At 41.4% G+C, this 22309-nt stretch overlaps 1 protein-coding gene across 1 annotated transcript in view; it reads left to right on the forward strand.

Moving 5' to 3' along the window:
• The window catches only part of dera (deoxyribose-phosphate aldolase (putative)), a 59548-nt gene extending 37553 nt beyond the window's left edge, over positions 1-21995 (forward strand). The window contains exons 8-9 of the mRNA XM_084346237.1: positions 21001-21150; positions 21238-21995. Of these exons, the coding sequence (XP_084202363.1) occupies positions 21001-21150; positions 21238-21294 (207 nt within the window). The 3' untranslated portion in view covers positions 21295-21995. The remainder of the gene's footprint in view (positions 1-21000; positions 21151-21237) is intronic.
• The last annotated feature ends 314 nt before the right edge of the window (positions 21996-22309 follow it).

Consider the following 22309-nt stretch of genomic DNA (forward strand, 5'->3'; position numbering starts at 1 on the left):
AAACTGAGAAGTTTTCTCAGCATTCTCCTCTCACTAACACTTCCACCAAACAATTCAGTTCCATTCCCAATCAAACCATAGAAAGAGACCAAAAGACTGACCAGGGGATGGTAGGAGACCTGTTCTTTAAAGAACAGATTAACTCATGCAGGTTTCCTTCCATCCCCTGCTGCATGCAGATCTCCTTCCATCACCTGCATGAGGCCAATGAGTTAAATCTGTTCAATTTAAATCATTGGCCTCATGCAGGTCCCCTTCCATCCCCTGGTCGATCTTGAGGATCTCAGGTCTCTCGCCCGTGCTGCTAGGTTGGAGGCTACAACTCTATATAAATAAATCAATAAAATGTACATAAATACAGAACAAAGTAATGACAGCCACACCTGGCTCTTTCCCTGCCCATCCTTCTATTCCACTCAGCTCAACGGGGGGTTGTGTGACAACATCTTGTCGTCTCTTTAAGATGTCATGGAGCTCTGCCAGACCAGCTTTTTCCTCTTCCCTTGCCTGCTTGTACCGACGTACTAACAATCTTAGCTCCTGCCGTAGCTGGCTGATCCTCATCTCACTACAGTTTGGCCCCACTGCTCCACTAGTTGAATGATGCTCCTTCATGCTGAACCTTTCAGTGTCAATGCTGACAATCATTTTGCGAAACTGTCCGCAACCTCTGGTCCACATCCCCTCTGGCTGTAGGTTCGAGAACCGTCACACGTAATCATTGAAGCCACTCTTTCTCCTTGATGGTTGTGGGCCACTTAACACAGCAGTGTTCTGATTGCCTGACTTGGGTGGGACTTGGAGGGTCTTGGTGCTGTCTGGTGACTCCTGGCTGGGCACCTCCTCTGTCCCACCAAGTCCTTGAACTGTATGGTGCATCACTTTCTTCCCTGTCAAGCATTTCATTTTGGCCTGTTGGATCTTCAGGCCATGCTGGTTTTTGCAGACTTTATCACATCTACAAACTGCACTTGAAGTTGATTTTACAAGATAATTGTTCTAAACTATTTTCTGATCATTACTTGCCTAACGTGGACACACCCTTTTTTAACCTGGTTTTAGCAGAATTGTCAATCATCACCGAATTTGTCTAAAATTGAATTAAGGATGTGTCCACATTGCCGCATAATTAACTGCATTGTAGAGTCGAATTGTATGTTGGCAAGAGTGATGACTGAAAAGCTGGAAAGTAGCATCAAATAATTTAATAATCTCCTGAAAACGTAATAACATCTTTCTCTTGACTTGATCAAAAATTTTATAAAACCCAATAATATAATATTTTGAAAAATAATATAATAAAGGGCCCTCACTGAGACTACAATAACATTTAAACCAATAATACAATACCTTATTACATTTTGGGGAATTTATATTTTTCTAAAACTGAAAATGTAATACTTTTGATGGATAGTGTGATAGTATCTGGCTACTACTACTACTACTACTAACTGCAGTTCATTTAGTGCATAGTTCTACATTTTATGTTTTAAAATTGTTATATGCATTGCATTTGAAATGAAAAAATGACAATTAGGTTAAAATGTAGAGTTTGAGCACCATACATTCATATGCACTCACAGACATGCTATATCATCGTGGTCTTATTGAGTGGGTAATGGTCTACGTCCTTTGGAGACCAGAAACCTTTTTCTCTTCACTCTCTAAACATCAAAAATCTGACTCATGAAAACGTCCACAATCAGACAACTATCGGTAACACTTTATTTGAATGCGAAAACACTTAAGCATTTATAACATTTAAATATGCAGTACATGACACTTCACATTAACATATATAACCATTGTTGGGGCGGCTGTAGCTCAGTGGGTAGAGCAGGTGACCAGCGATCAGAAGGTTCAAATCCCGTCTCCCCTGGGCGGAACTGAGCTACATGTCGTAGTATCCTTGAGCAAGATACTGAACCCCAAAATTGCTCCTGATGCGCAGTTGGCAGCAGTGTGGCAGCCTCTGCCATCAGAAAAGGGCCCTGCGATGAGCTGGCAACTCGTCCAGAGGTGTACCCTGGCCTTCACCCATTGAAAACTGAGATTGGCTCCAGTAACCCCCGCAACCCCCTGAAAGGGGGGGGATAGAGTGGCAACATCCCCGCGACCCTCACGGATAAGCGGCAGAAAATGAGATGAGAACCATTGTTGGGATCCACAGAAGAACTCTTTTTCCACTTTGACAGTGTAGATTGATGAGGTGAAAAATAATTGAAACAATTTTAGCATAAGGCTGCAACATAACAAAATGTGATAAAAGTGAAGGGGTCTGAATACTTTCCAAATGCAATATACATGCTGTCTATTTAATATTTTGCAGGAGTGAATATTGCCATCCTCTACTCTGTCAAGGATGTAATTTTGGTTATAGTTATTAATTTAATTATTAATCAGAGTTACAAGCTGAAATTCTATGAGACTGAATTATTGAATTGGCTATCTTTTCCCTTCTTAACTAAATGTAATTAGATCTTATTATTTATCATAATCAATGACTAACCAAAATCTTTTAGGTTATCAACTGCCACTTTGAGCCATTTGCAATTGCTGCTATCAATTCAAGTTGAAAGTGCTCTGTAGAAATCATAAGAATTTCAGTTCAGCATTTGAATGTATTGTATTCAATACATTCTAGACAAGCGGTCAGAATGTGATGACAATCTAAGTGCTCCTCTTTTTAATCACAGCATGCCACTCGGCCCGGCTGAGTCACTTTTAAGAAACAATCCTCTGACTGTTACTGCCCTGCATTCCAGTTAGTGCATGTTGAAAGTTTGGTAGGCAAAGTTACATCTGTAAATCTGTGTTTACCTTTACTGGCCCAAATCTGTATGCCCACTAGAACCACTAGCAGCTTTTTTCCACTAGCACTTTTGGCCGGGCCAAGTAAAATCGAGCAATGCTGATTTGCTTTTCCATCACCAGTTTTACTGTGCCGAGTTGAGCTGAGAAGCACCTGGGCCGAGCCGCGGTCACCCCGCCTCCAAGTGGGCCACAGTGACGTCTCATGACTGCAACCCATAACAAGCACCCGTCTCCCCCTAAAATCAATACTCAACTCCTGTCTGTGCTGGAAACATGAGAGGAAGATGTTTTTAAAAGTCTGAGTTTAGCTTCTTACCGAATCTCTTTAGTCTTATGTTGTCCTGTTTGTACTTTCAAACATCTGCTGTATTTTACTGTTTCTTTGTGTTCACTTTCAGCTGTTTCAGGAGTCATATTTAGCTACTGCTGGGGAAAATGCAAAGTTTCCTGTAATGCTGCTTCATAATACTAAAGCTTTTAAATGACTAAATAACAGGAGGCTTTTATTGTGAAGAATTTATAGTAAATTAAACGTGTTTGTAACTGAATTGGCAGAGCCACTTTGTTAGCAGTGATTCTTCTAGTACTGCACGGATTGAGACAAGTGCATCATTGTTTTAAGACACACCTTCAAGCAGGTAGCACAGTTGTGGAAATGAAAAATCCTGGCCACGCTGGGCTGCCACGCTGCTGCGCTGAGTCAAACAGAGTAGAGCCTGGCCGGCAAATGTAATGGAAAAACGGCTGAAATTGTGCCGTAGTTCCCTCCCCCGCAGGAAGCTACCCCTATAGTGCAGGCTAGCACATTGTTTGGTTGGGTTAATGTACTCTCCAAGCTACACTACTGAGTGTCTGCCAAAGCAACACCATAGCCAACCACATTGATTGTTGTTTAGACAACTTGCTTAACAAGGAAGAACCCCTGTGTAGAGAGATTTATTTCTTCCCTGGCACAGAGTGTGAAACCTGGCTGCCCTGAAGTAATTAGCTGGTTAAATCTCCTTTAAATAGGGTCCCTGTTTTAGGACAGGTGCAATGCTCAGACTGCATCCACAGGCCACTTGTTAAGATGTTTGCTTCTGATCTTCCACAGGCAAACCAGCCTTGCTGTTCAGAGCAAAACAATCCTGGAAACAGGGGTAGAACTCCTTAGAGCACAGAATTCTAGTCTGCTCCATGAAGTACAGATGACTAATAGGAAAGCCATGTGCTATTTTGAAGATCTGCACTCAGCAGAGTTAGATCTACTTACTTACTTACTCCAATTCACACTCCTCCCTTGATGGAAGGTTAACTCCCTCTCCACTCAGGTGATGTGAACAATTCCCACCTGACCCTAAGTCCTTGGGAATGAAGTCAGTCCTTGAACCTCCACTTAGACAGAGATGACAGGTTACATGGCTTCCCATCTTTCTGAAACAGACAGTGAAGGCACTGGTAGTTTATGCTCGAGAAGATATTCTGCCAACTGTTCCCAGTCTCTGATGCATGACACCTTCATCTGTGCCCATCCCTCTGAAAGGCGGACCAGAACACTCCAGGCGTGCTCCGCCTCCTCGTTGCACCTCCATGAGTGATAACAGCTGTCCTGTCCCTGCCTCTCAGCCAACCAGAACTTCAACACGTGATGTCAATGTCCATAGATACGCTAGGTAAGAGTGCCCCCACCTTGAAGAGCTTGAGTTTATAGCTAAGGACATTAAACATTTTCAGCCAGACAACTGTGATCACTGTGTCAAGGATTACTTGAGTGAACTTGACCATAGTCTAATTTACTTGCAACTTTATACAATTACAACCTCCCAGTGTCAGAAATGACTGTAGAGAGCTCTGTCATGCATTGGAAGAAGAATTCTCTTCTTCTACTGAGGCCACAGCAATAGTAAAAAACATTCTCAGCTTGAGCATCCTAGAGATAATTACATGCGTTTGGGGCATGTGTACTCTAAGGGCAAGAATGCACCAGGCTTAGAAGACCCTACCTTCAAGTCCTTGTTTGTAAATAACCTTCACCTATATGTATGCACTCACGTTGTAATTAGGATGCATCAAGAAAACCTCTCACTGAACGAGATAAGGAAGATGACACAGGTGGTTTGGGAAAGTATTGTCACTTCCAACTCCATTGGTAAGACACCTGAGCTTGCCTGCTCAAACACAGAAGTGTCACAGAAATCTCCTGCCTCAAAACATCACTCTCACAACAGACCAAAGGGGGGTGACAAAAGGATGCACAGGGACACTGAGCGTAACCGCCATGTCCACCAGAATTATGACCAGCTGCTTACTGTTCAGATGATGACCACAGCTACTCTGACCACAGTTCAGTACACAGTCATAATCCCTTAGATAGTGACAGTGCCTCAGAATGCCTTTCTGAATTCAGCTACTCAGCGTTGCAGCCCTGAGCCACAGTTTAAGTAAAAATTAAACTACAAGAGCCCCAGTGTTTGCTTCTTGTAACTAACAACTGGATCCATCGCTGTACTGATAGTAAGAAGTGACTTACTTTTCTTACAGTTACTACAGGCAACCTTGGATTCATAAGCAACAGCAGCAAACTCAACTGTTCTGAATTTAGTAATAGCCAGACACCATGCTTTTAATTGAGAGACTGAATTCTGATTGGATACAGACACCGCTGTCCAACTTTGTAAAAACACTGGGAACCACTCCTTCATTGTATTCCTTTTTTTTAGTGGATTACCTGTTGTAAACATTAGCTTAGGACATTCTGACCTCACAGAACAAGACATATACGTGTCCTCCAACATTGCATTACAACATTTCCACATTGTTAAAAGGAACCATGATAGTCATTTGGACTTTTACATTTATTACACCCCTTCACAGCAAAACCTGCCCGAAGGACCAAATTGTAAAATCTACCAAGCATTGTCATACAATGACATACATACAATGAGTGAATGCACACTCTTGGACATTACAGAAATGACTATATCATTGTAGGTGCCAGTCTTTGCATCTCAACTGGACAAACTGACATTACTGACTTTTCTGCTCTCACTAACCCAGAGATTAACTGAGAAACACAGGTATTTAGTGAATTCAATGTCATAATCATAGTGTTTATCTGGATTTTCTTTTTCTTCGTGTAACTTCTATTCTTGATGTTATGTTCATGATTCTTGCTTAGCCAAGATAGAGAGTTAGCCTGTGCCCAGATGTTACCAATATGAACAAACTGTCAGATGAAGTCCTTCAAACTATGGATTATGCATGTGCATTTGTGCTCTCAGGATCACACATCAAGTGACATCCTGAGACCAAAGACCGGATGTTGGGATCCACAGAAGAAGTCTTCATTGATTGATTTTGATTGATTTCAAAATAGACACTGAACTGAACTCAGTTCCCCAGAATTCTTCACACCTAGTTGCAAAGACTGTCCAGAGACCCAATTTTGAGCAACTATTGGTCAAGGTGACAGAACCCCCACTGACCAGGTAGTCAAAATTCTAGCTCCTTCCTTTGCTCTCTCTCTTCTCCAGCTATACTGGGCTGTCCCCTAGTTCTCTTCTCCACCTCTTCTCCCCTGGGCGTCCCTGCCCCCAGCTTTTCTCCTGGATCCTCCTGGGCTCAATAGCTGCAGGAAGAAGCAAGTTAGTATAGAGCTGCTAACTTGGAAAGGAACAAAAGGAGCGACCAGTTTCCTCCATCCATCTTCCTTCATCAGACATTGCACAGCAAGGGCATCACTGTTCAACATTGGTATAACAATGTGCTAGGTTCATCAGCTAAAGAACCACCAGCACCTTTTCTTCAAAGACTGGTAACGTTGAACTGGGCCTAGATAGCACAAAGCATAGCATAGCATGACTAAGCACATGACTGATTAACTCTGGCTGATGTAATGCACATGTGCTGAATCTGCTGTGTTTTGTTCCCTGTTCGAGTGTTATTGTGATCTCTGTGTAGTCAGGTCATTGGCAGTTTGCTCTGCTGCTCGGCTAAGTTGTTTTTTTTTATTTTTTATTTTATTTACGTGCTGATAACAAGACAAGACAGTGACAGTGATAGACAAACAAGATGACTCATCCCGTGTGTGTGTGTGTGTGTGTGTGTGTGTGTGTGTGTGTGTGTGTGTGTGTGTGTGTCCATGCATGACATAACGTGACATAACATAACATAATATGGCATAGTATAGTATGTAGCATGATAGAAAATAGAGATGGCCATTGTTCTAATTAAGAGTTGTGTACGACTTGACAGAGTGAGATAGGAAAGACTGAGGTATTGGGTAGTGAGGCCGGACCAGGGATCCGGAGTGTCGAGCGAGGGGCCCCCCCACCCAGCCCCAGCAGCCAACGTGGAGGCCCCAGCAGGAAACGGGCCCGGTAGGCCAGTGGGTGGCCCCTTTTTTTTCCCCCCCTTTTCCTCCCTCCCCTTTCTTCCCTTTTTTTTGGGGGGGGTATCCTGTTTGGGACAGCAACCAGACCCTGAGGAGATCACTGGCTCATAGTGGATCCACCCCTGTCACCGCTATCACCGGGCAACCCCCAGACCTATTTGGAGGGAGTCTGCCGTCCAGAGGGGTGACACTTATTGGTGTTTCTTTATTCTATTTTTAATTTACTTTATTTTTATTTTTGTTTTTCCTTATTTATCTTGTTTATTTATTTGGTTGTTGTTTTATTTATTCCGTTCTATTTTTTGGGAGAGAGGGGTTGTTCTTGCCAGCCGCGCTCCTGCCCGCCCCAGTTGGAGGCCCCCTGCACCACCGGAGCCCCGGGTCGGGGGGCCCCCCCGTCCGGCACCCCAGCGAGTCCAACATAGCCCAGCCCCGCATCCAACCATCTGTTGAATATTATCAGTTAGTCATAATCAAAGTTGTAGTGTGGAGTAGCTAAATACCCCTAAGAAAGATGAGATAGGAAAGAGAAAAGAGAAGAAAAAGAGAAAAAAAACAAAAAACAATAATAATAATAATAATAATAATTTGTACATAATAATAAATAAATATATGCATATATACCTACATATACATACATACATACACTCATATATACATACACACATACATATTCCAAGGAGATTGGGAACAGGAGAAATTGGAAATTATGTAATTGTTCGGCTAAGTTGTTGTTAGTTCAAATATGTTTCATGCAGGCTTTGCATGCAACTAATCAACTTCTTTAACCTGGCACCACGTGTCACACACACACACACACACACACACACACACACACACTCCTTCAGCCTGGACCATATCACACCTACATGTGATATCAGTGAATTAAGATCTCTGCATCATTCATGGACCAGAAAAACATAAAAAATGTTTTTAAATTTTTTATTTATTTATTTTTGTTGTTATGTTGCATAGGCTTTAAAATGTTATCTTGTGAGCTTCATTCTGAAGGAGATGGACAGCCAAGAGCACACTGCAAATATGACCAAAAGCACAAAGGAGCGCACAAGTAAGGAACGTGAAAAGGAAACTCCAGGCGTATGGGAAATGCGTACAAAACGACAGAATATGATGACAGCATCTGCTCTTTATGCTTCCAATCAAATTGACAGAGCGATTTGTTTAGCTTTTTTTGTGAGAAACCTGACCACCTGTCTTAACAGTGCAACGAAACATCTGTCGGTCTCGACATAGTGGAACGTGTGGAAAATGTTGTCGCCGGCAACCCAGCGTACTATCTCCTCCACAGCGCAGTCATTAAAGAGGAGTGCTTGACTGCAAAGCTCAGAGTTGTGACTGCTTAATCACTGATTTTGAATCCTGAGTTACTCCATATCCTGTTGAAGTTCAGCATGAAGTAGCATTCATGGCAGATATCTCCAAAGTCTTTCTGCAGATCTCAATTCGGGAGCAGGACAGGGATGCATTAAGATTTCTGTAGTTCCTTTTGGAGCGGCCCCCAGACCCTTTCTTTTGGCAGCAATTATGCTGTGTTAAAAGTACTTGGACTGACATGGAGAGCTGAACAGGAAGACTTCATCTTTGATGTGAGAAGGAAACCAAAAGGAACACAAGTTGTTACAAGCTGCTGCGCGCATCTGCGATCCAGTTGGATTCCTTTCTCCCTTTACAATCAAAGTGAAATGCCTTTTTCAACAAATGTGGGAACATGGACTTGAATGGGACAATGAGTTACCTGAGGATCTGCTAAATCTTTGAACTGCTAGCTGCTCTCATGTATCTTGACATAGATAAGAGCCAAGTGAAACTGTTAACTGACTGTGATAACTTTGCACTGGATAAAGAGTTCAGCCAGACAGTGGAAACCCTTTGTGGAAAACCAAGTCAGAGAGATCCAGAGTCTAACAGAACCTGCACAGTGGAACACTGTAGCAGAAAGGAAAATCCTGCAGATGTTGCTACAAGAGGCACGAGACAATCGTCTGTGGTGGACAGCTCAAATGTGGCTCAAACACAGCAAAGTTAACTACTGTGTAAATGACTTTAAATGATGCTGTAAAGGAAAATCTGTCTTTTGTGGAAATGACCAATTTGACAAGTTCTGAAACTCCAAAGAAAAGAGAAATACTGCAGTTGGAAAAACCACAGTGACCTCAACTGAGTGTTGCATGTAACTGCCTGGGTCCGACGATTCATTAACAATGCCAGAGCAAAACATAAATTCACCGGAGCACTGGCAGCTGAGGAAATCACCAAAGCAGAGCTTTATTGGATCTGAGTGACGCACAAACAAACTCAAAGTGTCATGAAGAAATCACTTGCAAAGAGGTCAAGAAATAAACCATCAGTCCAAAATTAATGGATGAAAAATGCTTACTAAGAGTGAGAAAATGACCAGCTTGAAGTTTGAACAAAAGCATCCCTGCATTCTTCCTGCAAATGCAACCTTTTCGGAGTTGATAGTCAAAAAATGTCATCAGCAAATGTTGCATTCTGGTCTGCGAGACGCTCTTAATCAAGTGAGAGAAAGATTCTGGATAATAAAAAGAAGACAACTGACGAAAAGCTTTAAAGGTGCCTAAAACGAGTGCACTTCTTCAGTGACGTCATGTCACTTACACATCAGTTATCAATGATCGCAAAAAAGTATTCCAGTTTCTATCTTCCTTGAAACCAAAGATCTTGTGCAAAACAGCATCCTGAACAATTTACACTGCAGAAGGCACACTTCAGAATGGGTCGAAATCAACATGAATGCCGGGACACAGGATGGGGGCTTGACTGATTTTCAGGGTTCCTTCCCCTCCACCCGTCTCTGCCTCTCTCTGTCTTTCTCTCTCACTCCTTCTTAACCAAAGGCTTCCCATCTTGAGTCTGAGTCTACTCAGAGGCTTCTACCTGTTAAGAGGCAGTTTTTTCAACCTTTTGCTCATGGGGAAATGTTGGGTCTCTGTAGATTATGTATGGTCTATGGTAGACCTAGCTCTAATCAAAAAGTGTCATGAGATAACTTTTGTTGTAAATTGCTGCTATGTAAATAAAAATGACTTGACATAATACATTATTGAGTGTTGCAAATAGGCTTGACCATACTGCTACAGTAAAACGCACCCAGTCCAGCTGCTTGCATGGTGTAAAGCATCTATGGAGATGTATCATGTGTTGTAGAAAGTCTTGTTCTGCTAGTGCATCATTTAGAAATTAGCTTTTACATTTTTTAAAAAACATTCCCTGATTCGACGATCAAGTTCACTGCCAAAAACACGTTATTTATAGATTCTTGTTAAGACATTACCAGAACAAACAGATCACAGAAACACACACATGCAAAACAAAACAAAACAAAAAAAAAATCCACATGCATCACAGTGCATTCAAACAAAGATAGGACAGACCACCCGAAGATAGAAATGTTGTGAGGAGGTATGTCATTAAAGTTCCAAGCTAGGTTGTTCAGGTGTTCACATAGTTAATTAATGGGTACCAGGTTATGTTAAATCTCTTAAAGGATAACTACCGTTTTTTACAACCTGGACCTTATTTCTAGCAAACTATATGGTCATTTACTCACCCAGATAACTTTGGTGTCATTTGAAGTCGTTCGGACGAAATAAGATCCAGCTTAGCGCCGATATATCCATATAATGCGAGTAACGGGGCATCAACACACAGCCTCTATAACGCATTATCTGCCACGAAACTAGTTCATTTCACCAATATTTTGTTACGATATGCTAGTGCTATTCCCCTCTGAGTCCGGGCCCGTCCGTTATCAACATCCGGGGTCAAACTAGCAGTAGCAGCTACAGGTAAACAAGCTGGGCTGTCGCGGGTGCGCGCGCAGCTCAGAGACGACATCTTCCAGGTCAGAGGTAGTAGGGCAACCTACAGACCCCGGATGTTGACAACAGACGAGCCCGGACTCAGAGGGGAATAGCACTAGCATATCGTAACAAAATATTGGTGAAATTAACTAGTTTCGTGGTAGATAATGCGTTATATAGAGGCTGTGTGTCGATGCCCCGTTACTCGCATTATATGGATATATCGGCGCTACACTGGATCTAATTTCGTCCGAACGACGCCGAATGACACCAAAGTTATCTGGGTGAGTACATGACCATATATTTTGCTGGAAATAAGGTCCAGATTGTAAAAAACGGTAGTTATCCTTTAATGGAGCCATTGAGGGTGCATCTGATTTTCTCCAGCTTGATGTTCTGCATCACATCCTTAATCTATTGGTTGGGTGATGGAGGGTTTACATCCTTTCAGTTAAAACAAGTTTGCATGCCTAGTTAATAGAAAGTAAGAAACGATAACCTTCTGTAAGCAAACAGAGAGATTGGAGACACATGTTACTAAAAATACACCAAAAACACCAACAGTTAGAGAAGGCATAATATTACAGCCATATGCAAGACCACAACACATGATAGACTGTTGCAGGGGGTTGTTTACACCTGTGACACATAGTGCTTAAGTTTGGGAATATTCTCAGAAGTTAAGTTTTCGAGAAGTGTAGCCTATGTAGCACTTTGAACTGTATTAAAGCATGTCTTGAACATATAGATGAGGAATGAACCCTGGAGAGAGTCATGTCCCATTCCTCATCTGACAGTGGGACCCCCAGGTCATTTCCCCATTGTTCTCAAATATGAGATATAGAGGGATTATATCTGTCCATGATTTGATCATAAATCATTGAGACCCTATCTTTATTTAGCGTATTGACCCCTAACAAAAAAATAATTAATATTATTAACTAGTGATGGTAAAGACGCACAGAGCATAGCAGGGAACCAGTGTGGATTGCTTGCAGTCATTTCAATCTGCAGCCATGCGGGGGGCGTGCCATTCCAATCCTTTAGCCAGAGGGCAATAACTTAACCAATTTGCAGCCCAGTAATATGAGCGCAAGTCTGGAAGGAAGAGCCCACCTAGGTCTTTTGGCCTTTCCATGAATTTCTTCCCTATGCAGGCTGATTTACCATTGCAAATAATGAAAGAGACCATCTGGTGAAATGCCTTAAAAAATGACTGCGGTATGAAAGTAGGTATTGCTTGGAACAACATAGGAATTTGGATACAATACTCATTTTTACATTGTTTGTTCTTCCAATAAAAGATAACTGTAAAATAGACCATCATTTGATGGGATATTCTCCAGAATTCTTGCTAATAGGTAAATAATCGCTTTTATTAAAATTAAGTTTGTACCCCTGAAATTTTTTCCAAAACTCTTAGAACTTCAGGTATGGTTATAACAGGGTCTGTAACATACAATAATAAATCATCCATATAAAGTTTGATGGTATGAGTTAGTCCACCGCGTGCAAATCCTTGTATACTATTATTGCATCTTAGACCTATAGAAAGTTGCTCTATAGCAAGAACACAAAGTAGTGGGCTTAATGAATCTCCCTGTTTATCCCCTCATTTGAAGAGGAAAATAATCAGAAGAGATAGAATTGATATAAACCGAGGCAGTTGAATTAGTTTAAACAAGCTTAATTAATTGAATAAAATTAGGGCCAAATCCAAACCTATTAAGTGTATGGAGGAGATAGTCCCACTCAACTCTGTCGAATGCCTTTTCGGCATCAAGCGATATCACTGGTTCTGGGGACATGGTGTCAGATTTAGTATAGATAACGTTAAACAGCCATCTCAGATTTGAAATAGGACTGTCTGTTGTGAACAACCCCAGTCTGGTCATATGATATGATATGAGGTAGAAGCGTCAAATGTCAAGATGGAGTACAATGACTTTCGAAAACACTTTATCATCACAAATTCTTAAACTGATTGGTCTATAGGATGAGCAATCCAGAGGTTCCTTTTTTCTTTAGTAACAGTATAATAGATGCCTGGCACCCATGTGTGGGTGGGATAATGCTATTTTCTAGTGCTTCTGTATAAACTAAAAGGAACGGAGGAGCCAGTTCATCTCTTTAATTTTTTTATAAAACTCCATGGGAACCCATCTGGGTCTGGGGCTTTCCCACTCTGAAGAGAGTGTAGGAGTATTCAAATTAGAGAAAAACATGTCAAATTGGTTATGATCTTGTGTTGAATCTGAAGAATATAGTTGGAGTAGATCTCTTTAAGTTGATTATTAATGGCATGCTGGTCTTCTGTTCAGGAGCCAGCAGCTAATCTAATCTGTGAGATAATGTGAGATGCCGCTTTTTGACAAAGATGATTTGCTAACAATTTGGAAGGTTAATTTCCCACTTCATAAAACCTACTTTGGGACATAAAGATTAACCTCTCTGCTTGGGTGGTGGTTAGGAGATCAACTTCAGTTTGTAAAGCTACTCTCTTTTTGATCAAATCAGGGGTCAGAGAGGCAGATACAAGTCTATCCAATGCCTTAATTTTTGATAGCTCATCAATACTTCCATAAGTAATTTTTCTAATATACGCATTGTGAGCAATAATCTGTCCTCTAAGATACGCTTTAAGTGTTTCCCAAAAAGTTGAAGCTGAGATGCCATCCGTCACATTTTTATCTAGAAAGATGTCACTGTGTTCTGAAATAAACTGCAAAAAGTTAGGATCAAACCACCACGTACGTTATGTTCTCTGGGTCGGCAGTGTTAAATTTATACCTGCACGGGCATGGTCAGAGATCACAATTGGATTATATTTACACTCTGTGATTGCACTCAGTAAACAAGGGTCAACCAGAAACAAATCTATCATAGAGAATGACTTGTGCACATTAGAGAGAATCTTTTAGTGGGATTTATAAACCTCCATAGGTCTACAAGTCTGTGCGTGTCAATAAATGCCTGGATCGTTTGTACTGATTTAGATGACTTTGACATGGCATGAGAGGAGTGATCCAAAACAGTCCATCACAAGGTTGAAATCACCAGATAGAATCAGGTGATGACTATCCAGATTAGGGATGGAGCGCAACATCTATTCAAAATACAGTTCATCATCAAAATTAGTTGCATGAATATTAACTAGTACCAAATGGAGTTGAAGCAGCTTTCCCAGAACCATTACATATCTGCCATTGGATCAAAGCTAATATCTGGTGCAATGAAAGGCACATTTTTATGAAAGAGTATAGCTGCTCCTCTGCTTTTAGAATTAAATTTCAAATGAAACACCTGCCCAACCCAGTCTGTATGAATCCTAAAATGGTCATTATTTCGAAGGTGAGTTTCCTGTAAGAATGGTATGCCTACCCCAAGATGTTGAAGATGGCTGAAAACCCTCTGTCTTTTAACAGCATAATTAAGACCTTTTACATTCCAACTTATGATGTTCACATTACCATTACCTGGGACTGAATATTAATTACTATGTGTCACTAGAATTATTCAGTACAAATATGTAACTGTCCATCCAATCTGTAAGTTGCTACATTTAACAAGTAATGAACAATATTCCAGTGCCTTAAAATGGCAACCCCCCCTTAAACACTTTAAACGTACGCAAACGCTCATTTGTGCCCCTTCCTGCAGTAACAAATGCTTTTCAAACTGTGGTGAACCTCAATCATAATATACCGTTTGACCAACGTTGTCATTTTACCTTATTCAAACTGATAGGCTATTGTAAACAGTGCCACATAAGACCAGTGGTGCAAACTTATGGCGGAGATATACCTATATACTTATGGAAAATATACTGTACTCGTACCTCAACAGTTTGCTCATTATTTGCTAATAGTAATGAGCATAGAGAACATATCACAGACCGACCATGTTCAGAATAACATCACCGTCACTTATACTGTCTATGTTAGATTGTGAGTCTATTAACAGTCAGTCACAATGGGCCTGTCATGTTACCTCATGTTTCTTCTATGATGAAGTGCGGAGAGAAGGGTCGGGCACCAGAGATATTGTTGCTAATGTATGCAAGCGCCTCAGCCGGGTCTGTAAACTTCATGCGCTTCTTGTTATGGTTGAACTGCAGCGTGGCTGGATAGTTCAAACTGAACTCTTCCTGGTGTGAAGTTTCTGTTTGGATTCAGAGAAAGCGGTACATTGTTCGGCTGAAGTCAGGGAAGATGTGGATTCTCAATCCATCGTAGGTAAGAGAGCCTCTCTCTCTCCCTCTCTCTCTCTCTCTCTCTCTCTCTCGCAAGATGCAGAAACAGGTCTTTGGTCTGATAGTGATGAAGTTTTTAACAATGAATGGCCATGATCTATTGTCCCCCTCTCCTGGTTTTGCGGCTAAACTTCTATGGGCCCTGTCCACAGACAGCGGTGTTTCAAAACTTTCTTCCCCAAATACCTTGAGAAGTAGACTGGTGATAAACTGCATAGGTAGGGATCCCTCTGTGCTTTCCTTTATCCCAACAATACCAATATTCTGTCTCCTGGTGTAGTTCTCCAAATGTCACCTTCTCCCTCAGTGCACCATTTTCTTTTGCCAGCAATACTTATAATTCCACATTCCATGCGCAATCTTTTGTCAAAGTCGTTCAGTCCATCCTCTACATCTGTAATCCTCTCCCGGCTGTACTCTGCGTTGTGTGTAGAAAGGCAATGGATACCCGTTTTTCCTCACGAAACGAGTCGTTTGAAGCTTGAATGCCTTTGCAAGCGTTTCCATGTTTCTATTATGAGCATCTGCTTCCAAGATAGCCGTGGAGTTAGAGGTGGTGTTTCTCAACGACCTACTCTCTCTTTGCTCTTGAGAAGGCTTAGGTGACATTTTGAAGGTGGTTGCAACTAACTCAATGAACTTTACACCAACGTCCAAGTGATTTCAAGGTTCAAAATTTATGAAGTTAGAAGTCTGAAGAGCTGTGGTAGACGTGACTACTCCGTGAGCCTGCTCAACAGCGTCCCCCGTCAGTGGTTTTAATGGTGTGACTGATCAGCGTATTCACACACAGCATTGTGTATATATACATATATATGTGTGTGTGTATATATATATATGTATATATATATATATATATATATATATATATATGTGTGTGTGTGTGTGTCTGTGTGTGTGTGTGTGTATATATATATATATATATATATATATATATATATATACAGTACAGACCAAACGTTTGGACACACCTTCTCATTCAATGAGTTTCCTTTCTTTTCATGACTATTGACATTGTAGATTCACACTGAAGGCATCAAAACTATGAATTAACACATGTGGAAATATGTACTTAACAAAAAAGTGTAAAACAACTGAAAATACGCCTTATATTCTAGTTTCTTTAAAGTAGCCACCTTTTGCTCTGATTACTGCTTTGCACACACTCTGCATTCTCTTGATGAGCTTCAAGAGGTAGTCACCTGAAATGGTTTTCACTTCACAGGTGTGCCCTGTCAGGTTTAATAAGTGGGATTTCTTGCCTTATAAATGGGGTTGGGACCATCAGTTGTGTTGTGCAGAAGTCAGGTGGATACACAGCTGATAGTCCTACTGAATAGACTGTTAGAATTTGTATCATGGCAAGAAAAAAGCAGCTAAGTAAAGAAAAACGAGTGGCCATCAATACTTTAAGAAATGAAGGTCAGTCAGTCCGAAAAATTGGGAAAACTTTGAAAGTGTCCCCAAGTGCAGTCGCAAAAACCATCAAGCGCTACAAAGAAACTGGCTCACATGAGGACCGCCCCAGGAAAGGAAGACCAAGAGTCACCTCTGCTGCGGAGGATAAGTTCATCCGAGTCACCAGCCTCAGAAATCGCAGGTTAACAGCAGCTCAGATTAGAGACCAGGTCAATGCCACACAGAGTTCTAGCAGCAGACACATCTCTAGAACAACTGTTAAGAGGAGACTGTGTGAATCAGGCCTTCATGGTAGAATAGCTGCTAGGAAACCACTGCTAAGGACAGGCAACAAGCAGAAGAGACTTGTTTGGGCTAAAGAACACAAGGAATGGACATTAGACCAGTGGAAATCTGTGCTTTGGTCTGATGAGTCCAAATTTGACATCTTTGGTTCCAACCACCGTGTCTTTGTGCGACGCAGAAAAGGTGAACGGATGGACTCTACATGCCTGGTTCCCACCGTGAAGCATGGAGGAGGAGGTGTGATCGTGTGGGGGTGCTTTGCTGGTGACACTGTTGGGGATTTATTCAAAATTGAAGGCATACTGAACCAGCATGGCTACCACAGCATCTTGCAGCGGCATGCTATTCCATCCGGTTTGCGTTTAGTTGGACCATCATTTATTTTTCAACAGGACAATGACCCCAAACACACCTCCAGGCTGTGTAAGGGCTATTTGACCAAGAAGGAGAGTGATGGGGTGCTGCGCCAGATGACCTGGCCTCCACAGTCACCGGACCTGAACCCAATCGAGATGGTTTGGGGTGAGCTGGACCGCAGAGTGAAGGCAAAAGGGCCAACAAGTGCTAAGCATCTCTGGGAACTCCTTCAAGACTGTTGGAAGACCATTTCAGGTGACTACCTCTTGAAGCTCATCAAGAGAATGCCAAGAGTGTGCGAAGCAGTAATCAAAGCAAAAGGTGGCTACTTTGAAGAACCTAGAATATAAGACATATTTTTAGTTGTTTCACACTTTTTTGTTAAGTATATAATTCCACGTGTTAATTCATAGTTTTGATGCCTTCAGTGTAAATCTACAATTTTCATAGTCATGAAAATAAAGAAAACTCTTTGAATGAGAAGGTGTGTCCAAACTTTTGGTCTGTACTGTATATATATATACTGTATATATATATTTATATTAGGGGTGGAGCCGAACCCGAATACGGTATTCGGAAAGGCACAAATAACGTGTTTTTTACAAATACTTATTTCGAACAAATACTTTAAAAAATATTTGTAATTGGGAACAAGAAAAACATCATATCAAAAAGCTACGTTTCCTCATGAGACCGCAGTACATGCCCGGATGAGTGAGTGAGTGACGTTCAGGAGTCGGGGGTGGGGGCGTCAAAACACCGCTGTTCCGACCCCCCCGCCCCTGCAGCTGTCCATGGTGCTGCTGAACCAGGTGACGTTGTTTACACTCTGCGTTGTGGCTTGTCTGTGAAACGCGCGCTGCTCAGGGACTGGGCAGATCTGTCCCACTTGCTTTGTCCCTCACTCTGTTGGGAGATCTTCCACAGAGTAAAAGAAATACACATTGTTTCTCTCCCCCGCTCCGCTCGAGCGCGGCTGAACGTGGCTTGAGCCCACTTAACGGGCGCGAGGCTGCTGCAGCCGGTGACCCTGCTGACAGCAGACCGGGGGAGACCTTTGCTTGGTGCTTTGGTTGGGTTTTAGGCAATGAAGAAAGGAGTTGGTTAAGTTTAGTAAAAAGACCAGGTAGAGGCCAGAAGCATAATGACCGTTAGCTATAGGCTACTATGTCATATTATTTACAGATCAAGTTTAGTTCTTGGAATTCTGTGCATTAGAAAGAACAGTTCTTTTAAGTATTATTTGTTTTTATTCTGTCTGGTGGGGTTCATAATGTTCACAATGATATTTTATTAGTTGTTGGTTTAACCATGGAGGAGGTAATGGCTGTTATGTTATTTTCTTTTCAATGACATTCCTTGTTACATGTTCATTGCTGGATTTATGGAAAAACATCAACCAATATTGCATATCCAGAATTATTATAATGGATAATTAAAGAATACTTACACTATAACGAAAATTAGAAGTGTAACTAAAAAAAAAAAAAAAAAAATTACGCCTATTTTGAATTTTACTCGAATACAAATACAAATACTTTTCCCCCCTCAACAAATACAAAAAAATTTTTTTTGAGTTACACTTCTAATTTTGCCTACAGAAGTGGGGACAGAGTCCTGTACAACGTGCCCAGGAACACGCTGACAAAGGAGATCAAAGTGGCAAAGAGGTGTTACACTGAGAAGCTGAAGAACAGTTTCTCAGCTAACAAGCCTGCATCAGTGTGGAGAGATCTACAGGAGATCACCAACTACAGGAGACCATCCGCCCACATTGCAATGAATCATGAACTGGCTGACGACCTGAATGTCTTCTACTGCAGGTTTGAGAAGCCAACATTCACACCCATCACCCACTCCAGCATCAAACAACCCTCATCATCCCCTGCACCACCCTCACCCCTCCCTACTGACCCCCCACCATCACTCAGGATCTGTGAAGAGGATGTGTGTCAGCTCTTCAGGCAACAGAAGACCAGGAAAGCTCCAGGCCCAGACAACGTGTCACCCTCCTGTCTGAAGGTCTGTGCTGACCAGCTGGCTCCCATCTTCACCCAGATCTTCAACAGATCACTGGATCTGAAAGCAAGAAATCAGCAATCTCAGGACTAAATGACTACAGGCCTGTGGCCCTGACGTCTGTGGTCATGAAGTCCTTTGAGAGGCTGGTGTTGAGCCACCTGAAGGACATCACAGGCCCCCTGCTGGACCCCCTGCAGTTTGCATACCGGGCAAACAGGTCAGTGGATGATGCAATCAACATGGGGATGCACTACATCCTGCAACACCTCGACTCCCCAGGGACATATGCTAGGATCCTGTTTGTGGACTTCAGCTCGGCGTTCAACACCATCATCCCAGACATCCTCCACTCCAAACTCACCCAGCTCACCGTCCCAGCCTCCACCTGTCAGTGGATCACAAACTTCCTGACAGACAGGAGGCAGCAGGTGAGGCTGGGGAAAATCACATCCAGCACCTGGTCAATCAGCACAGGCGCCCCCCAGGGTTGTGTGCTCTCCCCACAGCTCTTCTCCCTATACACCAATGACTGCACCTCGAGAGACCCATCTGTAAAACTCTTGAGGTTTGCAGACAATACAACGGCCATCGGCCTCATCCGGGACGGTGACAAGTCTGCTTACAAACAGGAGGTGGAACAGCTGGCCCTCTGGTGTGGTCAGAACAATTTGGAGCTGAACACGCTCAAAACTGTGGAGATGACAGTGGACTTCAGGAGTAGCCCCCCTCCACAGCCCCCTATCACCATCTTCAATAACTATGTCTGCTGTGGAAACCTTCAGGTTTCTGGGATCTTCCATCTCCCAGGACCTAAAGTGGACACCCAATGTAGACTCCATAATCAAAAAGGCCCAGCAGAGGATGTACTTCCTGCCATATATATATATATATATATATATATATATATATATATATATGTATATATATGTATGTATATATATATATATATATATATATATATACATATATATATATATATATATATATACATATATATATATATATATATATATATATATATATATGTATATGTGTGTGTGTGTGTATATTTACTACCTGTACATTATTGAACAACATAAATCCTCACTGTAAATAGTATAATATATATATACTTAAATATATATTTAAAATAGACCGGACCCCTGAACATTTTTTTAACTTACTGTTCTTTGTTGTTCTTGTTCTTTCTAGTTGAATGTTTGTTATGTTATGTTCATGTTTATGTTTATGTTTACGTCTATGTACTCCATGTGCGAAAAACCCCAAAGTGAATTCCTTGTATTTCATATACTTGGCCAATAAAGCTGATGCTGATTCTGATTCTGATATATATATATATATATGTGTGTGTGTGTGTCTAATGCATTTCATGTCCCTAATGCATGGCTTTTAAATTTGATTTATTTACACACTAAAACAAACCAGCCAAAAAAGAAAAAGCAGATTGTACAGGTGAGATTCAGAAAACCCCCACAGTCGCATCGAAGGAATCTCACCTCAATACACATTACAATCAAGTACAAAAGACCTGCAATCCAGAAAAATAAGATAAAACAGATTAGACAATAAGATAAACTTTCATTCCAATTTACAATTTAAGTTTCCTGTTGACAGTGTATGTGTTTCCCCTATAGGTCGGCTTTAAGCCAGCTGGAGGGATCCGGACGGCTCAGGAATCTCTCTTGTGGTTCACTCTGATCAAAGAGGAGCTGGGTAACGAGTGGCTCTGCCCTCACCTGTTCCGCCTGGGAGCCAGCAGCTTGTTGGCTGACATCGAGAGGCAGGTAGGGTTTCAACACACTCGGTACTTTTCCATACCGTACTTCTCTGCATACAAGTAAGTTTCTTTTAATTTGTTCTTGTTCATACAGATCTACCATCATGTTACTGGACAGTATCCTGCCTATCATGAGCTGCCTATGGCCTGAAGCTGTAGACATCCAGTTTGAATGACCAGCCAGAACCTCAACACACAAAGCCACAAGCAGGGAGCCAAAAAACTAGTGATTTAGAGTTAGCAAAATAATATTTATCAATTTGGTTTTGTCCTTTTGTATCCTGAAATTCTTAGATTTCAACGCTGGTCTTTGCTGATCTTACAAAGAAAGATATATGTGGAGATATGAATTATTTTCTTTTCTTTTTTTTTTTTTTTTTACAAAAAGTTTAAGGTTAGGGAAACATGGTGGTCTAGGTTACATTTGAAAGGGGAAAAAAGTTTACCCTTAACATAAACCATGCTTCAGTGGTGTTTCCTCCCAACTGAGTAAATCCGTATCCGAGGGTTTGCAGGAGACATGGAGGGTATCATCAGTGATGTTAATCAACTGGTCAAATGATCAGTCATTTTGGACCTTATTGGCAATTTTAAAGTCTTTGTTGGGAATGATTCTTTTCCCCTGGGAAAACTGTTATTTTCCTCTCCTAGCCCTTGTCCCAACCCTGACACAACAAATTTGTCCTAATCACCTTACTGTTTGCTCTTACATGCTTTACCTGGTGGCTTAAATCCCATCTTTCATTTCCACTGTCTTTGTAATGGTGCAACTGTCAGTTATTCAGACATATTTTAAAAAAAACATAAGAAACTGATAGTGGCCTAAGTGCGATAAATAAAATGTCAAATTGGCATTATTGGTGTATTTGCATTCTTTATGTTGTCAATTTGCTTTTTTGTTCCATATTACCAGTCTTATCAAATCAAACCTAATCAATATTATTTATAAAGACCAAAATCACAATCATATTGCCTCAATGGGCTTTACAATCTGTACAGTGAATAACACCCTCGATTTGAGTGAGGAAAACTTGCCATATTGAGAAAAAAAAAAAACCTTTTAGGGGAGGAAAAAAAGATTGAAGAAACCTCAGGAAGAGCCACAGAGGAGGGATCCCACTCCCAGGACGGACAGACATGCAATAGATGTCGCATGTACAGAACAA

The sequence above is a fragment of the Pagrus pagrus genome, assembly GCF_965226575.1.
Source record: "Pagrus pagrus genome assembly, chromosome: 23".
In the NCBI taxonomy this organism is placed as follows: Eukaryota; Metazoa; Chordata; class Actinopteri; order Spariformes; family Sparidae; genus Pagrus; species Pagrus pagrus.